Here is a 20,219-nt window from a genome sequence, read left to right as displayed (position 1 = left end):
TACACATAACTCTCTCTCTCTCTCTCTCTCTCTCTCTCTCTCTCTCTCTCTTCTTCTCTCTCTTCCTTGTAGGGAAATGCACAGACAGTTTCTCAAACTGACATAAATCATCGATCCACTCCAGGATAGTTGTTAGTAAACTTATTAAATAGCAGCAACAACTTTCAATCGTGATCCACCATCGTTGGCACAGACCCCACAGACACATCAACAAGCAGCATAATTATCATGTGGAGAAAAAAAGCTCCTCTTTAAACAACTTTAGTCCTCCCCTTTAGCCTGTGCAACCCCCCCCACCCACTTTCCTCCTGTTTCTTCTTTTTTTTTTGTTTGCCAATGACAGGTACATCATTATGCAGGCGGACTGACGCATTGATACATATTTGCGCCTGTGCTATACATGTATCATGATCGATTCTAGAACAACATTTTAGCGAGGATGACGAAATGTACGGCAAAGATCTAATATACACTTCTCCCTCCGCCCGTATATTACCTCCTTCTTTCTTTTGCTAATAAGTCGGTTTGTGTGTAACCTTTTTCTTAAGCAAGTTGTTGGATATGATGACTATGACGTAAAGATGCTGCTTCATGTAATCTTGTAAGATGTAAACAATAACACGACTGAGTTGTACGGATGCAATGCACGCTTATGATATAATTGATACAATTCAAGTAGAACATGGGCTTTACTCACAATGTGCATCCCCCTACACACCTTTTGCTGTCTTCACAAGAAACGGTGTTATTCTACTACATATGCAGAGATACACTTTCATTCCCGACCCAAGATGACGTTACCAGGATTGCAATATGTGAACATCTAAGAGTACACGTTGTCCTGGTACCCATGTAGTAAAAGACACGACAGGAGCAACACATAGAACGTTTTCAATAATTGGTTTTGGCTACGCACGGCATCAGGGACTTTGACAGCCGCGATCGTATATCACTAACAACCGATCTGTCAGCCATGAAAGTTTGACTCGGAATTTTTACAGCACTATTTGTGTGTCTTACAACTCTTTATACTAAATGATGCTCTTCCAATACACCTTTTGTATTGGCACATGTTTCTAGAGTAAATTATAAAAAGTTTCTGATGGATTTCGATGTATTTAATGTTTTCTTTACATAATGCGTAAAGAAAAAGATAATATGTAGCTGTCTTCTCACCAACGTTTTCCGTGACTGCAAAGAAAGTCGAGCTTGATAAATGATAATTCTTTTATTCAATGATAATTATAGCATAAGGTATATAAAGCTTTTATTATCTCCAGTTTGTCAAGATAAAAAGTCGCGGGCAATTTTTTTAAGATCCATTGTAAAAAGCTGTACTGGATTCCAGTAGTGCATAGTAGTGCTGCTTCAGTAACCAGCCAGTAACATACAAAGCTTTATCGGCTAAAGCTTATAGTAACAAGATGATCCGGAGGCGGAAGAAGGTTGCTGATAATGGGCCTAATAGCTCCCAGTAAACCGATTGATTCCAGTCAGCTTACCCGGCTATCATGAATATATATTATCCGTTTCCATTACCATGAATGATGTATTCTAGCACATAGCAGCAAAAGTATTGATCCTTGTTTAGCAATTGATAAGTGTTGCTATACTCCTCCCCTCTTCAAGGTGTTCTTTTGACAGCAGAGCCACATATTCTATACGTACCCTATAGTTTTCGATGTGATTCGTTTCCTTTTATTCGAGATTTTCATTACAGCAATAGACGATGTTTGAACGTCTAGACGCTGCTTCTTTATTTGATTTATTTACACACACGGATTGGGAAACTCTCCTGCCTTATTCAGGCCCCTCGCCGCCTTACCTCCAAAGGTTGCTTATTAGTGCTTTTCTTTGTAATTACGCTCTGACTTGGTGATTCACTACTTATTACTACAACGCCAGCACAGTACTATTGAATCATGACCCACGCGTGCAGGCTTGTCTTTTTCACGGGGCACCGAGTACATACAATGTATGTCGAGGTGAGAACCCGATATTGATAATAGAGTTCGACCTGCTACATCATATCTGGTGTAATATGATGGATACGCTAATATATACCCGGCTCTCGCTGCTAAGCGCCGCCGTGGACCTCTTAATGCATAAGAAATCCTGAATGACATTGAATAAGTCATTATATTCTGATAGAATATATTACACCATTGCTTGCAATTGGCTATGCTATTTCGTAAACGTATGAATGTTTCTCTTTTCTTTTAATCATGGTTGTCCCGAATGTTGGTTGTGGACGATGCATATAACGATCTATACGGATAGGGATGTGTTACGCGTGCCATGTCTTAATGTGAAACATAAAAACTGCAAAAGTTAGATCAATGTTTCGCGAGCGCATCAAAAAAGTTGTTTGTTAAGAGAAAATCGTGAATTCACGGAATGACTTGCTGTGTTCGTGAGAGTTTAGAAAAAAAAATTAGTATTTGATAATTTTCCATCGAACAGATAAGGGAAAAGGTTGACAAAAAGATAACCAAAACTCGTTTACCGGCTTCCACGGTTTCTCACGATATAGCCAATGGTATACAGCTATACACGAAAAATCTAGACTTTTGTTTTGGGCCAATGAGTAATAATGCCTTTAGCACGCTATCGCCATTGCATGATACATACTACAGAGTCTCCATAATATCATACAATGGGGTTTGTTTTCTTCATCGCACAGATAAGAATGATTTAAATACTTGCTGTTTATATTAATCACTACAAAATCATGTATGGACAGTACGTATACTGTACTTGATTTCTCAGTAGAATACCAGCTCATACAACTAAATATAACTTATATGTGCCCTTCATCGATGATAGCTGTATTTGCATGGACGCGAGAAAATGTTCATTTCCTGTAAGGGACTGTTACACTGTGCACTATATGATCAAGGTTTACGCACCCAACACATTAAAGTTTTGTACGATCTCGTGACACTCAGATCACAACATCCGTCGTCTGTTGCTGACAACAACGAAACTTTTTTTTCCCTTTTGGGTCCTTTTCGAGAGCATAATTCAGATTCTGTTACCTCTATAAATATGACTACTGAGAGAACAATTTGTGAAATCATACATAACAACAGCATAGGGAATAATTCTTTTCTCTTTTTCAATTGTAACACAACAAGGGTTACTGATCATGGAATTTATCAACCACACTGTCACTACTTCCACAAGTATTCATAATAAACTACTCACTTGGATCACAAAAGAAATTCTTCCCATGGTCAAGTTCGAATTTATCGAACGTCTCTTCATGGATGAAATCCGATCAACGGATATCATCTAGTGCTGCTGCTGCTGCTACCGCTGCCGGTCTTTCCATTGCGATTTGCTGCTATCTTGCTATTGTCAGGCGCTACCGATACAAGTACATCAATGCGTTGCGTCGCAAATACCCAGATCCGAACATTGCCGTACAGGACTCCAAAATTGCCGCTGAGATTTTCAATACGACATTGAGAAAGGAATTCCCAGGTACGTTCACCTGTTTTACAACTCTATATTGAACGATCATGACAAACAACAGTCATAAACATGTATACTGGCTTTACATCAAACAAGTTTTCAATTGGCGTTGCTTCGGTGTGTTACCATTCCTTCCATTAGCAAGCTTCTTATTGCCACCGGTGAGGTGCAACATCGTCCTCAAAAGCGGGAAGAAGATTCGTATCTGATTTTGGGTAATTTCGATTATTTTTCCGGATAAAACCGAATCTCGATGTAATCCGTTCAAGTTCCTCAAAAATTGTTTGATTCGATTCTCTACAGCATGAAATGTTGGATGTATACCCCCACGACCAATCTTTACGTCAGGAAAATCCGGATGTGACAGCAGAGGAAATCGACGCTCAAGAATCTAGACGTGACCATGCCATTGCTCGCTTAAACGAGATTCACAGTTGCTATCGTATTCAACATGGCGATTTTTTTTTCCAGTTGGTCCTCTTCGTCAACGAACCAATTTACTGGATTAATAAGTATGGATACAGAAGATTTAATCAATTAGAGATGAACGTAAGTTGCTGTTATCCAGTCGTTACGAAATTTTATAAAGATTTAAATCTTAAAAAAGCGATTGTTATGTCTTTTTCTTATTCTTTTGGTGTGCTTGATATATAGGCTATCTACAAGATGTGGGCTGACATTGCAGACGGTATGAAGTTGGAAAACTACCTTAATTCAGCAGAACAAATGGTAGAATTCACAAAGGTATGTGACATAGAACGAAGTCTTTGCTACAGCAATTATTATGCTTATCAACATCCACCTGCCTCGCTTCGCTCGGCTGAATGAGCCCCTTCGCTGCGCTCCGGGTCATTCAACGGATTGGATGTTTCCTGGGGGTTCCCCCCAGACCCCCAAGGTGGGGGGTTCCCCCACACCCCCCCCCTTCTAAACCCGAAACTGCTCGCTTCGCGAGCTTATTGATTGCTATGTCTACATATAACCCTAAACGTTATCATTATTGCTATGACACGAAACCCTACTACAGATTGGTTTGCCAAATTCAAAAGGGACATAGAGAGTTTTGACCGCTCTTTTGCTGCTATCGACAGCTCTTACAGTAATTTGCAAGTTCATCAATACACTTGCTTTCATTAGTTATTGTAGTAGATTACTGCTGCTTGTCGTAATTAGCTGAAAGACGACAGCAGGACTGAGTTGACACTCGCGTAGTTCTATATCATATTTTTCGCATCAGATCTACTTACCAAAAAAAACAGTGAAAAGGTACGAATATTCTATTGTACGTAAAATGGTGATCAGTTAAAATAGGATAATTATAGCAAAAAAAAGAAAAAGAGCAAAAATAAGAGTTAAGATGATGGAGGTAGAGAGGCGGTGGTTGTAGGAGAAGCAGGTGGTGAATTTACGATTTGTTGAGGAACAGCGGCCGGCGGAGACAAAAGAATTTCATGGTAGACGATATTAGTAGTAAGTGGTGGGGATGTGGCGGCTGTTGACAGATCGACTGCAACCCTAAGGTTTTGAGGATTTGTTGCTCTGGATAATGCAACATATAGTTGTCCATGAGCAAAAACAGGTTCGTTGAGAAGGATGCCGACATCAGATAACGTCTGTCCCTGTGACTTATGTATAGTCATTGCAAAGGCGGCGCGAACAGGGAATTGCCGGCGGCAAAGGACGAAGGGATATTCACCCTCAGTAGTGCACATGTTGATACAGGGAAGGAAAAACTCTTCACCCGTGTAACCTTGGTCGATCCGTCTTACAGAGATGCTGTTGTCGTAAAGGCCTGATACAAAGAGTTTTGTTCCGTTGCAAAGACCGGCATCAGGATCCATATTGCGTAAAAGCACCAATGGCATACCGACCTTGAGACATAGCTCATGGTTAGGAATACCACCGGTAGTTATACTCCGTAGAAATTCAACAGGATAGCTGGCTGCAGCTGCGTCAGGATCATCAGCATCAAGTATACGATCATTGGAAGCATATGTTCTGCCTATGCCGGGGAAGATGTCATATGCTGCATTATTGATGGCATCGACGTCAGCATTTTTGGCAGCCAAGATTGCGCGACCATGATAATGCTCTGGCTGTGGCTCAGTAGAGCGAATTGATGGATAGATGGCATCAATCAATCCCATGGTATCGCTTGTATCGATCTGCCATTCTTGCGGAATCTCCACGCTTTCTTGATACGGGGCACGTCCATCACCAATAGCCAAAAGAGTGTCAGCAAAAGCAGCAGCATTAGGGCCTGCATTCCTCACGCGCATGTTTTCAGTCAAATGGAGGACTTGAACATGTCGCCAAAAAGAGGCAGATTGGATGGACTCGGCAACGATTTGAGATCGATTCCCTTTTTTTACCACCGGAAGCATCTGACGAAAGTCCCCTCCAAAAACAACAACCTTGCCTCCAAAAGGTAGTTCACGCAACAGCGGATCCAGAGCACCCATAATGTCCCGAAGAGCACGGTCAACAGCATCAAAATTATATTTGCTGCACATGACAGCTTCGTCCCAGATGATAACTGACGCACTTGCGATAAGGTGTGCGTGAGGACCGCCAAGGCGAAGATTGCACGAAGTATAAGCATCCGCGTTCAACGGAATCTTGAAACGACCATGTGCTGTTCGGCCACCCGGGAGCAAGATAGCTGCAATGCCAGAGGAAGCGACAGGAAGTGCGATTTGATCACGGGACCGAACATGGCTCAATATAGCCTTAAACAGTTGAGATTTACCCGTACCACCTGGACCATTCACAAAGAAAAGGCGCGATGAGTGGTGATGAGTGGCTGCAGTAATAGAGTCGGTGATAGTGTCAAAAGCGTGGCGTTGTCCGTCGTTTAACGTAGGTAGCAATGTATTTAAGAGTTGCTGTTGACTCTCTACGTCATATTCACGTCGTTCGACAATCTCCAAAGCTTCTAGGCGGGGTAGGGCATCGAGTTCTGTGACAAATTGTTGCGGCAGAGACGGGAATTCTGACAGATGATGGCCAGTGGTTTGCAGACGCGTTTCGATGTCACCAAGGGTGCGCTGATACATTTGATTGATCTGATCATTGCTGAGCTCGTCTTGGCCAGCAGGAAGGCTTGCCCGTAAGGCGAAAAAGTAATCATCTGCCATTCTCTCTCGATACTTGGTCCAAAGAGAGAGCGGATCTGCTGGGGAGCAATTGATCAATATATACACAAAAAGTGCTCTAATCGCTGATGCTGATGGTGAGTATAGGCACGCCTCTTCCATGCATCGGTCCCATTCTTGGTCAGATTCAAGAAGACCATGTGCGAGAGCAGCTTCTTGGAATGTTTCGTAAACAGTGCCATTGATCGTTCGCAATGACTCAAAGCTTGTAGGGCCACGAACGGCAAGAAGAAGGAGGCGAAGACAGTAGAGGGGCATGTTGGACAGAGAGGCATTATAGATGCGTGTCACAACATTGGCAATTGGCGGGTTCGTACGTTGTCTCCATTGGCGTGCTCGAGCATCCCATGTGTAATGAGCAGGGATATCATGGTACCGATATTGGCGTGCTCCGTTTTCTGTTTCATCACCGTCGCAAAGCTGAAAAAACGCATTTAGCTTGGTGTGAGTTGATGCTTCCCGGATGTTCTCCAGCTCATTTTGTGTTACGTCTTCACGAAAACGAACGACTTCCTCTCCAGGCAAGTGCAAATCTAGGCGCATAACAGTCGGACGGTGCATATGGACTGAAAACTGTAGAGTTCTCCATGCTGCCTCGCAAGGGCCGATATACCGAGCGTTCTGGTATTGAACCACCTCATCAATTGCTTCTTGCTCTACATCAGCAGGGGCAGGTGCGGCAGTGGTATTAGCTGTTGGTGGTGGTGGGTTGCTGATTGCTGTGGTGGTGGTGGTGGTGGTTGTAGCAGGAGCATTGTTTGCAGGCGCAGCAGAACGCATTGCTTGCAGTTGTGCTCTATCTGATCCCTTGGTGATATATTTACACAGATATTTGATCGCACGCGAGGATGTGCATATTTCCACATTGATATGTGCGTCGTATTTGTGGCTCAGATACGGGTTGTATGGAACAACATGGCTGTTGTTGGCTGTGAAGCCACTGCGTGCGAAGCGATGGCTTGCACCATTACGACGCCGTCTATATATAGGATATCCGTCACCATTGACCCTGGTCTCGTTGGAAAATGGCTTTGGATATCGTTGTTGGCACTGACCGTTCAACATACACACTGCATCAGGTTTGTCACGACTACAGGGGCCATGGATCATGCAACTTGTCACTGTACGATATAATTGAGGCTGGGTCACAGGATCAGGCAGCTCCGCACATACAAATCGATCATAATCATTGGGTGTGTGTGGGCGCTCGCTTTCATCCAGGATCAAAAGAATGTGAACGTGTGGCAACCCTCGTTTTTGGAATTCAACAGTCGCCATGTACCCAGCAACACGGCCGAAAATGCTCGAGTCGTTAATGTGATGAAGCAGCTCATCGAGTTTCATTTTAAAGACACGGGTGCACAAATCAGGTCGATCATAAGCGTGCTGGCCAGGCTCCAGCTCGGAAGTAATCTCGGGCCATTTGGGGTTGCATGTGAAGGTGATGAAGAGAGTTGGATTACCCCGTTGACGAATGATAGCAAGGCCGTCTTGAAGCATCTGCTTCATATAGCGTGGACCACCTGTAAAGGATGACGGCAAAATAATCGACCTTCCGATTTGACGTGCGTTTACATTGTCGACAACACCGCTGTACACCTCAGCACGAATCTCGCGTTGGTGCGTCAGGATATACTGTAGGCGTGATGTCTCAATGCGTGCATAATTGTCGACTATGAGCTGCTGGAATAGTCGACCGAAATGATGGTTGTAGGTCTGATGCTCTCCGTCCCGAACCATTAGCATATATGCACAATAATCCAAAAGGGTAACTGAAACGTTGTTGCCGTCATGAGAGTCGCACCGCAATCCAAGGTACCATCCGTTATCGCCGTGTGGGAACATGAGGACGTAATGGAGGGGCATATATGATGCGTGTAGAGAGCTAATTTGCTGCAGGCCGCGCTCACGATCATGGATAACGATATCATGAGGTTGTGCCGTGCCATCTACGCTGTCTTCGACAACCATAGCTGCAACCTCCGGGTGAGCCTGCACATCATATCGTCGACCCATTTCACGCGCAGCGCGGATAACCACCTGGATAGTGCCTACGGGTTGATTACGGTATGCATCTGCTGCAGCAATGAGTGTACGTGCGAACGCGTTATGGCGCTGCATAACTGCCTGAATCGTGTTGATGATATCATTGTTTAATCCCGTGAACATTGTGCTGCGTCGAGTTGTTTGCTCTTGGGTATCGCAAAAGTAAATTTGAGCGAAATTAGCGCGTGTTGGATTGTCGGCTCTAAGTGGCCCGAGACAGTGATACATGGTGCCATTGATCCGAAAAGTTGAAACACCATTTCGTCCACTCGCCAAGTTGGGATCGTAATTGGCGCGAAGGGATGCGAAAGCAAACATGCTGTTATAGGCTCGGATATTGGTGTGGAAATTGGTGGCAATAGGGTCGGATGGATCGTGATTAGTGATAAGTGATAACAGCTCTTGTGGTGGTGCGCGAGGGAGGGGTAAGCGTATCTTGCCAGAAGTACAGCAAATACCAAAGCGAGGGTTGGATACAGACGATGCAAGATGCAACTAAGCGCTCATCAATCCACATTTTAGCGTGACAAAAAGAGCATTCGACATTCATAGACTCGAAGATATGACGACGATAGTAGTTGTTGTTAGGCGTGAAGCAAATATTGGAGCCAAATACATTTTGAGGTACAAAAGGCACCCTGCATGCAATCTGGTATTGGGCACCATGTTCAGAGGTGACATTGCGTGAATTGAACGGGCAATTAGCGTGCGAAGAACGTCTATGGTCCGGCGATCCGCAGCTGGCACATCGGCGTGCAGGAACAGGAGGAACTTCAAAAGCTGTTGGAAGATTTACCACGCCGTCATCAGCATTGTCAGGCTCAAGTATATCATCTGACATTATCTCCTCTGCAGTTGAAGTGACAGTTAAAATGTCGTCATCAAACGTTTCCAAAGTTTCTAAATATGTCTAGTATTAATAGTAGATCTAAAAAACACGGACAGGTATAATAATAAGTATACCTTCCACCATGTTATCAAGACTATCTGGACATTCAGAATCAGAAGGGTTATTATGGGTAGTAGAGCCACAGCCAGAACAGCGGATAGGGTCAATATTCTAAACGAAAAGTGTTTGGCAACCACACAAAAGGTATAGCTCATAAGTACACAAAAAGCAGCTGAAGCTAAAGCAATTATACATCATTTTCAAAAGACAGTACGTTATTATCATCATCTTCCTCAATTCTGCGTCGAACATTACGCTCATTCAGCGGACAACCGTGGAAACTTCTTCGAGAATGGGTGGTAGACCCACAAATGCAAGTTCGAATGGGCATTTCCGTCTGGTTTTACAGAAGTGAATTAGTACTTATACGACGAACGTTTTCGCGATCTGCAGGTGAAGCCAATTATGCCCGAGATTTTTGCTCGTCTTGGTAAATGGCGGGTAACACAACGCAACACACCTCTTCCTGATGATCTCCTTGAGAACTCATAGCTTAGCAAAATAATTGTAAATTGACAACAAATTTTTAAGTTTGAACGTGACAGTAACGCGACAAAGAGAGCGGACCCTTCAAAAGTTATGCTTAAAATGGCAACGATTTCCCAATTGGGTTGATTATCTTTTAGATTATCTAAGTACCAACTTATTTTTAATAGAAGATGCGTGTTGCTCAACTTTTCAAATGATATTATACAGTCATACTCTGAAAAATTCGCAAAGTACTCTCCAGCCTGCCAAAAGAACTCTGACAGCCACACTGATAAAACGCTACCATGCATTACCCAAAGTGGGTTCGAGAGATGTTCACACATGCATGATAACGCCAATTGATTGCGCGGCATTGGGTCTGTCACGACCATCATGGTGGCTCAAGCTGGCGTACGACACATGCTGGTACTTGCATGGGTACTATGTCCGTTTCCTCAAGTTTCCTCGCAAAGAATCATATCTAGGAACGGCACTTTTACCTACAGACCACAATGTCTTTATGCCGCAATACCCGCAAGCAGAGCATCCTGACTTCCCAGATGGCTATACCTTTGCTACTCTTGGACCCTCGAAAATTAGATCATCGCCATGCCCAATGCCAGACATGCGTGTTGGCACATGTCCAGTAGCCCACGCTCATGAAAAGGAATAGATCCTTATCTGCTTTAACTATTCTTATCACCCCATGCACATATCCCTTATTTAATCTATTCAATTACTTTCACTTATGTTTGTAAAACCGAAACACGACATAACAATCTATACTTTAAACGATGTTACATATTTAAATCATGCATAATCATTGATGGAATTTTCAAATGAAAAGTGGCGGCGGCTTGATTTAGCGGACAAAAAGAGGAAGACTGACAGTCACAGCCGAATTCCTTAAAAGACAATTCTCAGACACTTCTTGTTCAGTCTCTTTTTGTTGCTCCCCTTTGGTAAAGTATATGCATCCAATAAATATATATATCCATCCATACGCCTTGCATCCATCCATTGATGATCCCATCCATCCATGGACCCATCCATCGATCTGCGATACTCGGAAGCACGACATATCAATTTACGACTGTATACTGATGATATTCGCTATAGGTTCTTTAAAAGTCCTCGAACAGCAAATTATTCAGCATGTCGAAGCGAGAAGCCAAGGAACAATACTTTGAAAAGGTAAAAGAGTCGCTCGGAATGTGTTAACTGAAGGAATCGTTTACAGCAATACCTAATACCTTTTTTTTTTGTTGGAATCTATAGCTCAAGAACTACATTGACAGCTACTCGACGGCTTTCGTCGTCAACGTTGACAATGTCGGTTCCAACCAGATGCACCAGATCCGTCACTCCCTCCGTGGCGAAGCTGTTGTGCTTATGGGTAAGAACACCATGGTCCGTCGTGCCTTCAAGACCTTTGTTGCCGACCGCCCCGAGCTTGAGCGTTTGATGCCCCACGTCAAGGGTAACATTGGTTTCGTCTTCACCAACGGCGACCTCAAGGAAATCCGTAACAAGATTACCGAGAACCGCGTTGCTGCTCCTGCCCGTGCTAACGCCATTGCTCCCGGTGACGTCTACGTCCCTGCTGGTAACACTGGTATGGAACCCGGTAAGACCTCCTTCTTCCAGGCTTTGGGTATCCCCACCAAGATTTCGCGTGGTACCATTGAAATCGTCAGCGACGTCCAGGTCGTCACTGGTGGTGAGCGTGTCGGTCCCTCCGAAGCCATGTTGCTTAACATGTTGAACATCTCGCCCTTCACCTACGGTTTGAGCGTCACCCAGGTCTTTGACAACGGTACCTGCTTCTCGCCTGAGGTCTTGGATGTTGAGGAATCTTCCCTTGTCGCCAACCTCTTGTCCGGTATCCGCGAAATCGCTTCCATCTCTTTGGCTGTCGGCTACCCCACCATTGCCGCCGTCCCTCACTCCATCATCAACGGTTACAAGAACTTGTTGGCCGTCTCCGTTGCCACCGACTACACCTTCGAGGGCTCTGAGAAGATCAAGGAATTCTTGGAGAACCCCGATGCTTTCGTCGTCGCCGCTGCCCCCGCTGCTGCTGCTGGTGATGCCGGTGCCGCCAAGGAAGAGGCTAAGGAAGAAGAGGCTGAGGAATCTGATGAAGACATGGGCTTCGGTCTTTTCGACTAAACGCTTTCTTCATGATTCATTTGTTTTCATGCATCCAACCTAATAAAAAACCAAGCTGTCTGGTTTTGTGTAAAAGAAAAAGCTGCTCCGTCGTGTGGGATCGTTTGTGTGTTTTTTTGGTATTGCGCGTGTTTAGCTTTTATGAGGATGGACGGTGTTGCTGCTGGTACTGGATGGTTTGAAGTTTCTTGTTTGTTAAGACATGATGGTACGAATTTTTAAACGAGGCCGTGCACAGTGCTTCGTTATTTGAGGACGCTGCTGGACTTCGCCTAGCCGTACGTTTTCAGTGTATTTGAGAAAATAGTGTACAGCAATATGGGTTATATATCAATCTCAGTAATTATGAGTTCCACTACAACACTTGTTGAACTATGATTATTTTACAAAGCGACGTTCAACGCGATTTCGACGGCTTGACGAAGATCGTATCATATTCTCCCGGAAAAGCAGCTGCGGTTACTCTTAGTATCAGCGCCTGTGCATACTTCCTGTCGACGTCTTTGAAGACGAAGGGGAAACATGATGATAAAAATGCGGTGTCAATATCATTGTTTCTTGTCTGTGTAGTTCTGCTACCAATCCTTCTCTAGGTCCTGGCGGTGGATCCCGAAATGTCCCAATAAGAAATAATCCAGCAGCTCTTCTTGCTCTCGAGCATGGCACATAAAGCAAATAGCGATTGAGCGCACGTCTGGGTAGTATGATCACTACGGTATCGTACGTCTGACCTAGTGATTTGTGGATGGTTATTGCCTGCGCTGGCACCACTGGAAATTGACGACGCAAGACACCCATAGTTGAATCGGTCCTAGGCTTGATGAGTTTTAACTCCATCTCCAAAGGCGTCCAACCTACGATGTCGCGCTGCTCCATCAAGTGTCGATGCTTTTCTCGCTGTTTTCTCCCTGTTTGCTGGTCATCAAATTCAATCCAAATTCGAAGTGGTCTTCGGTCCCGTCGGTCCCTGTGGGTAGCAAAGTCGAAACAGCGTAAATACCCAGTGGCACCATTCACCAAACCATCGCTGGTGTCATAATTGCATGTCATCATGTATCTTGCGTCAATGCGTAAGAAGATATCCGTTGGTAGACCCATTGTTTCGTTGTAAGCTGAATTTCTGACCCTGTCCAACATTTGCTGATTGGCACGAGCATTTCCATCGCCAGTAGGTATATCAATGGCTGCTGATGTTGCCGAGGGTGTTGTCATCAGCTGTAAAATTTCATCGTTTTTGCTGTTCACTTCGGCATTGCTGTGGTAAAGGTAAAACGGCCTTAACTCCTCTGCCTCGGCTGGGACTGATTCGAATGTTCTTGATTCCAAAAGTTCACGATCAGCAGCCGTCATTGTATTCTGCGCCATGTTATTCAAAGCGTTCGCTAGGGCACCATCCTCACGCTGACGCATGATAATTGTCAACCGAAAGACTTGAAACAGGTGCCATAATGGCTGATTGAACATCGTGAGATATGGATTTTCAAGATTTGTACTGTATACTGCTTGTGCCCTGACAGGAGGTAACTGGTTGAAATCGCCGACAGCGATCACTGAGCGTCCACCAAACGGCCGTTGATTGCCGAATATGTGCTGCAACCGTTGATCAACATAACGAAATTGGCGCTCAGAGACCATTGAAATCTTGTCGATTATGATGACCTTTAGTTCGGCAAGCTGTGTACTCATCGTGTTCGCTACATCAGCAGAAAGCTCGACAAAATTATAACCACGCTGATTGACTGGTAAGTGAAAAGCTGAGTGAACTGTTTGGCCATGAATATTGTATGCCGCCATGCCAGTAGGAGCACATAGTAATACAGAGGGCTTCTCTCGATCTCGATGCTGCACCTCTTCGTCTCAACATTTGGTATAACGCCGACACAGCACGACTTTTTCCAGTGCCAGCTCCACCGGTCAGGAAATAATGGAACGGTTCATCGCTCGCTTGGATACGATGTTTGACATGATAAATAAAATCGCGCTGTTGGACATTCATGCCAGCCATTAGCTCCTCGTATTCGTCATTGTTAAGACGATCGGGGTGTATAAATGTTTCTTGATATAATGCACGTCCGTACGCACCAGCTTCGGTCATCACATCCACATGATTGTTTGTCTCGTCATCGTCAAACTCATACTCGTCCAGTGGATTGGCTAACGACCTTTGATGGTCCTCTTCTTCTTCGTTGTCGGCGTGTTGTTCTTCTGCATTGTCCAATGCTGCCATTAGTGCGGCATCATCAAGCGTTGTGAATTCACGTCGGTTTGACAAAATGCTGTCTTGGTGTTGCCGAAATTGCTGCTCATTTAGTCAACAAATAGAATGTCGAATCTTCATCACGCCATGGATGATAGAGCATTATCAATTCCCGGAAGTAGTTCTGCGAATCTTGATGCAACTTGTAGCCACGGAATCGGATTACTTTGGGTGACTTGCGGCGCTTTATAAATCCATCGCTGTTCTGTAAGCGGATCCAATTACCAGTGGTGCCATCTTGGTCAGCATCCAAAGTACCAATGGACCTCTGCGTAGTAGTGCTACTGCTATCATCATCGCTGCTGTCGCTCTCTTCAAGACTGTTACCGCTGATGCTGCTGTTACCGCTGATGCTGCTGTTACCAATGATGCTGCTGTTATCATTACTGCTGCTGCTACTACTACTGATGCTGCTGCTGTTGTTGTTTCTGCCGCTATCAATGGCGTCGCGTCTGTCACCGTCGGAGCTATCTTCCTCTTCTTGTGCCCCTCTCCTAGCAATTCTGCTGTAATTGTACCATGCAGCGAAACTTGCTAAAGTAACATTCTCCATGATCAAAGGTCTGTTGGTGTAGTGATAATCGACAGATGTACGGTCTTCGATTCGGCGTAATTCGTTCGCAGGTTTGAGGATACGTCTTCTTTGTTCCGGCGGGGACGTGGGAATGAAGACTACTGCGGACGACGCTACAGGCATTGGCAGGCGCAGGATGTTGTATGCAGCCTCTTGGGCTGATATTTCACTGGTATTGTAGTGAGCGTTCGTAAGACCACGGAGCATTCCCGCTATCGATGTGTTATTCCGCTGTTGCTCCTGATATACTTGTTCGATCGTTTCACTCAATCCTCGGTCTTCTTTGTTGATATAGTCGACAATGTATGTACAGCACGCATATGCATCTAGTACATACTGGATATCCATGTTTGCTGCATGGAGCCGAAAGATTTTTTCGCTGAACGCATTAACAAACATATCGCGCGGTCTTCTTTGCAAGAAAATTTTCTCTTTCTGAAGCGAAACTCGTATGCAAAGGAGGTACTCATCAAGCGAAATGTCATTAGCTTCAAGAAATGCACCAAACGTGATGTGTGGGGCTGTATTGGCGTTGAATGATTCGACGTAAGTGCGTAGCTCGGCATATTTCTATTGTGAATAATTTTAGTTTTTCATTATGCATGATCAGAGAACGCGAATAATCTTCAGCAACAGATGAGCACAAAAAAAAATTACTAGTTTATATCGCCTTAAATCTTCTGGTGAGAGTTTGTCAGAACTGGGCGGCCGCAATATACGCGTTTCATCCATTGGCATGAATGGGATACCAAATCTGCACTTGATATGGGGTCTGTCCCGCTTCTTGCACGTTCTTGTGTGCGTATGATTTTGTCTGGGCAATATAGAAAGCATTTCCGTATCATCCTCCTCGTACGCTGTATTGCAGGATATGATGCTGTCAATAAATGTTATGACTTCTGCATCGCTATCAGCATCAAACAGTGGGGCATCCGACAGCCATAGCGGCATGTGAGCATGGGGTGAGCCGCGCTGTTGAAATTCTATCCGATGGTATCGATGCAACACTGTCCGGTTGCCGAATGGACCATCTGTCGACTTTCATGTTTTCATCAACTCTCGCAAACGCATATCAAAGTACCGAGCGCAAGTGACCGCATCTGCCTGGATAAGGCGCCGTCTTTCTTCTGCATCCATGTTCTGCACCTCTTCAGTGGTAAGCTGTCTCCCGTCTACAACAGATGCCAATATTTGAAGCAATGCTGTCCATTGTGTTTCTGCGGCTGAGACAGTGACAAACAACGTGGGGAGCCCATGTTGGCGGATCATCGAAAGCAGCTTCATTTTTTCTTGACGCCAGTACTCCCCTGATGACCGGATACCGTAGAATACTTTGTATGCAGCATCGCGTGTAACCATGGAATTGACCAGATTTTCATTTAAAGCATCGGAGACTGTAAACAACCGATCGCCATTAGGACCGGACATGGTACGCTTTCGCAGGCAAATCTGTATGTTGCTTGAGAGCTGTGTGAGCTGGCGCTTTCGATCCATGAACAGCAAATAGTCTGATCTGGATGCGGCGGTTCGATTATAGCTACGAGCTAAGGATTTCGTTATATCGACATATGTCAGTGGGCATCCTGCACCGTTACTTGGTCGGAGGCGTCTTCCGACAAATATTTGCGGGAAGGCTAGAAATTCGCTATCAGTGTCCAATAGCAACGGCAAGGGTGTTCGCCCTTCTCCTGTGGTGGTGTCATTTCGGATTTCAGTCTCAGTAATTGCTTCAGTGGCTCCTTCTGGCGGTGCCTCCGGCTCTTGTTCTTGTTCTTCCTCTCCACTCCCATCTTCTGAATTCGCAGCGTTTGTGTTTATAGAATTGTTCTCCACCCATTCTTCTGCCACCTGAATGCCGAGCTCTTGGTAAAGAGTAGTCTCCATCAACTCACGAAGAGCTTCGTAGACGAGTTGTGGGCGAACGTTACCATCAGCGTAATTGCGCCTGTATTGTAGACGTCTAGCCAGCTGTACGTGTACGTTCTCCACGTGACTTATATTTGCATCTTGTATTGGTCGAGGTAATGAGGTCACTGTTGTTTGTACAGATACAGGGATGTTTACAATAGCACCTTTTGATCGATATTGCCCGTGGATACCCATGACCGGCCAAATTGTCTGGAAAACATGGCGCGGTGCGACGAGCCTCTCTTCCAACCTTGTTAACTGCGACAAGGAATCAGGTACGTTGGGTAGACGTAGGCCGTTCGCAAGACATAGCTTTGGTCGTGTCTTTTTCTTTGAGATATGCGACTTGCAGGTTGCACAAAAGAGCGAGGATGCAGCGTCCTGATTCACCGCAAACACATCGCGGATTATGTCTTCCGGAACACAAGCCGCGACCATAGCTTCTCTTGTTAAGGTAGCCATCGACGTTCGAAAAAATAACCCTCTGCAACACTCGCAAATTTTGTCGGGGCCATCAGCGATTCGGTTACGGTAGGTGGCACTTACAGATTGCCAAGAGAGCCTTGACTGCTGACGTCTGGTTCTTGTGCGAGCCTGATATATGACGTAGTGACATGAATGTATGAAGCACAGCGAGTTATGGATTGGATATGATACATACCTGCTCTATGGTGCGATACTCGACATCCTCCCTTGCTTCCTGTCGTGCCTCACGATCACGTTCCTGAATATATAACGGTAAGGGTCATTTAAACGTCAATGATGGTACGGCTGATATGGTATTCAACAATGGGTTGGATATAGGAATGGTAGGGACATACCCGTTCAGCGTCACGATACTCGGTATTCTCTCTTGCTTGCTGTCGTGCCTCACGATCACGTTCCTGGATTGTACTATAGTAAGAAACTCAAGTTATTTTGCAGGAATACAAAGTGGTGCATACCCGTTCGACATCCCGGCGATTTTCATCTTCTCGTGCACGAAGATGACGATCGCGATCTGCTGCTCGTCTTTCCTCCACTTCGGCTTGGGTTCTAGCAGCTCTTCCACGGCGCTGGCGCTCAGCAGCAGATGCACGGTTCTGTGCGGCAGTATTTCGAGGACGAGCCATTTATAGCGGTTTGTTTTGTTTTCTTGGTAATACGATAAACGTGTATTTCAATATGGATGCACACAACTATGCAAACTAATTGACACGCAAGTTCATTGTTTTGTCAATGCAATACACGTCACTAATCCAGCTTGACCTATTGCAGTGTTTCATTGCTGCGCATTAATAAAAATTCGGATACCGCATACAAGTAGAAAAAACACTGTCAAACTTTTGACAGGACGCGAACTTTACGCCTCACTTTGTTCAAAACAGTTGAATCAGTCAACTCTTTAAAGCCATTGCAACTCTTCCTGTTACAATCAACCTTTTTAAATTCAAATCAGGGCGACGGTAGCATATATCTTCTAGAAAAACATGTGTCGAATAACCTGTAGTTCTCTCTCCTGCAGCACTCTTTGCATCGTTCCTTTCGTTTTTTTCGCTACATCCCCATTGCAATAATGAGTACCAGAATCGCTGTTGATAAATTTTATTTTCATCTTGAAGTCCACTCTACTTTAACTAGAATCCATCACAAGTACAACAATTTATAAAGCTATGATGACTTTATCTCTGGTAGTAAAATACAACCATACACCATAGTGTTGTCATGGCAACGAAAAGCGTGACAGACGGCAGACAAACGGCCCAAGTGATTTCAGAAGGCGATTTCATACTCCGTATAGAACGCCTAAAAAAAGGGCAGCGCCTTCATCCTATTCATACAACAGCAATAGCCACGCGATAACAACACCAACAAGAAAAAAGTCCCATCATCATGATCTATGATTTGGATTGCACCAGCGGAAGGAAGTGATCATGTCAAATCTGGTTTTGGAAGGCGTGTGATTTGATATCTTTTTCATTTTGAAAAGATTATATAAGCGCATTTTTACGTACAATAATGTGATGCTGCCATCTACTAATCCATATACATTTAAACCTTGTGTGACGCATCAAACGCTTTGCCCCGGTGCATATTTTGGTATGTTCATTGGACTCGTGACTGTGCCTTTGCATCAGAGAGGAAATCTGGGTCAGGATAGTAACAACACAGTGTCATTAATAGGCAGAGCTGCAAATCTTTAACGCATGTAGGATGACATTGTTCGCGCGCTGCTTGATTGAATCAAACTTTGGCGAGAATAGATTGCCTGAATATCCTGATATGGACACTAATGCTCTTGTAGGTGTCATCACACCACCTTTACATAACCCGTAATGGGTTTTGTCAAGCGTGAAGACGATTTGATCTGATATTATTACCTTTGTATACAGGTGTATATTGAGAAATTTAAGTTATAACCTAGATTACGTTACTTTGTATATATTACGTAGAGTGAAAATATATGATAGTGATAACGTTACCATGAGCACTTTTTTTATTTTTTGCGAGAGCACATAGCAGAAAAAGTAAGCGAATAATCGACCAAGTTTGGGACAATATGCGTTAAAATGCTTTTTCCTGAGGAGAATCGACAGTGTGTGTGTGCGGGAAGTACGCTTGGATAATATAATTGACAGAAACTGTTAGATTACAGATGAACATCCCAACGACAATTCTTAATAATATCTCCTCAGGTAGTGGTGAACAAGAAGAGCAACTTACAAATCTATGAAGGCTTAGGTAGTAGCTATGTTATACGACCAAGCCGATACAGAACACTACTGAACATCAACTTTTTTTTAACTTATGTAAGCTGATGCAGTCGCAAGGTATATCATTGAAAGTTGAACTACATAATGTGCACACAAGAAAGAAGAAAGTGTGTCAGCCGTATCAGCGGGTCTTTTCTCCTAAATCATGTAAGCATGTCAGGGGGCTGTGCAGTATGCCAACTGCGTTTTCGTACGATATTTGAATATAAAACTGTACGGAAGCGATTCGTCTCGGCGGTAGAAAAATTGAAAATAGCCATGCTTATTAAAGCATACTAGTATACCTTGTATATAGTAGATCGCTATATTGCACCTAGTAGTTACTTCATCATTACAAGAGAAAATGTACTTAGAAGCAGCACATTTATAGCTGCTCGTGCCCAATGTATATATTAGGCAACAAGTACATTGCTGATACATATCACAGCCTTTTGGTATGTGTCTTCCAAAGGAGATTATG

At 44.2% G+C, this 20,219-nt stretch overlaps 3 protein-coding genes across 3 annotated transcripts; all 3 read left to right on the top strand.

Moving 5' to 3' along the window:
- Positions 1 to 2,731: 2,731 nt before the first annotated feature.
- BDB00DRAFT_787074 (uncharacterized protein) lies at positions 2,732 to 4,072 on the top strand (the record flags this gene model as incomplete). Its single annotated transcript, XM_053120667.1, has 5 exons — positions 2,732 to 2,742; positions 3,299 to 3,486; positions 3,539 to 3,594; positions 3,826 to 4,026; positions 4,067 to 4,072. 5 exons carry the CDS (start codon positions 2,732 to 2,734, stop codon positions 4,070 to 4,072), a joined length of 462 nt encoding a protein of 153 aa, XP_052980718.1.
- A 6,205-nt stretch (positions 4,073 to 10,277) lies between these two features.
- Positions 10,278 to 11,020, top strand: BDB00DRAFT_818090 (uncharacterized protein). The gene has a single exon (XM_053123120.1). It carries the CDS (start codon positions 10,310 to 10,312, stop codon positions 10,766 to 10,768), a length of 459 nt encoding a protein of 152 aa, XP_052980717.1. The 5' UTR covers positions 10,278 to 10,309; the 3' UTR covers positions 10,769 to 11,020.
- A 230-nt stretch (positions 11,021 to 11,250) lies between these two features.
- Positions 11,251 to 12,267, top strand: BDB00DRAFT_761753 (ribosomal protein L10-domain-containing protein; the record flags this gene model as incomplete). The annotated part of the gene is made up of 2 exons (XM_053119287.1): positions 11,251 to 11,289; positions 11,374 to 12,267. 2 exons carry the CDS (start codon positions 11,251 to 11,253, stop codon positions 12,265 to 12,267), a joined length of 933 nt encoding a protein of 310 aa, XP_052980716.1.
- Between the last annotated feature and the right edge of the window lie 7,952 nt (positions 12,268 to 20,219).

This window comes from Zychaea mexicana (genome assembly GCF_025766255.1).
Source record: "Zychaea mexicana strain RSA 1403 chromosome Unknown BDB00scaffold_27, whole genome shotgun sequence".
NCBI lineage: Eukaryota > Fungi > Mucoromycota > Mucoromycetes > Mucorales > Lichtheimiaceae > Zychaea > Zychaea mexicana.
The sequence above is the reverse complement of the archived record's forward strand: the minus strand, read 5'-3'. Positions and strand labels throughout refer to the sequence as shown.

Excerpts from the sequence above, each read along its gene's own strand:
- BDB00DRAFT_818090 (XM_053123120.1), top strand. The coding sequence starts at position 10,310 with ATGATATTATACAGTCATACTCTGAAAAATTCGCAAAGTACTCTCCAG.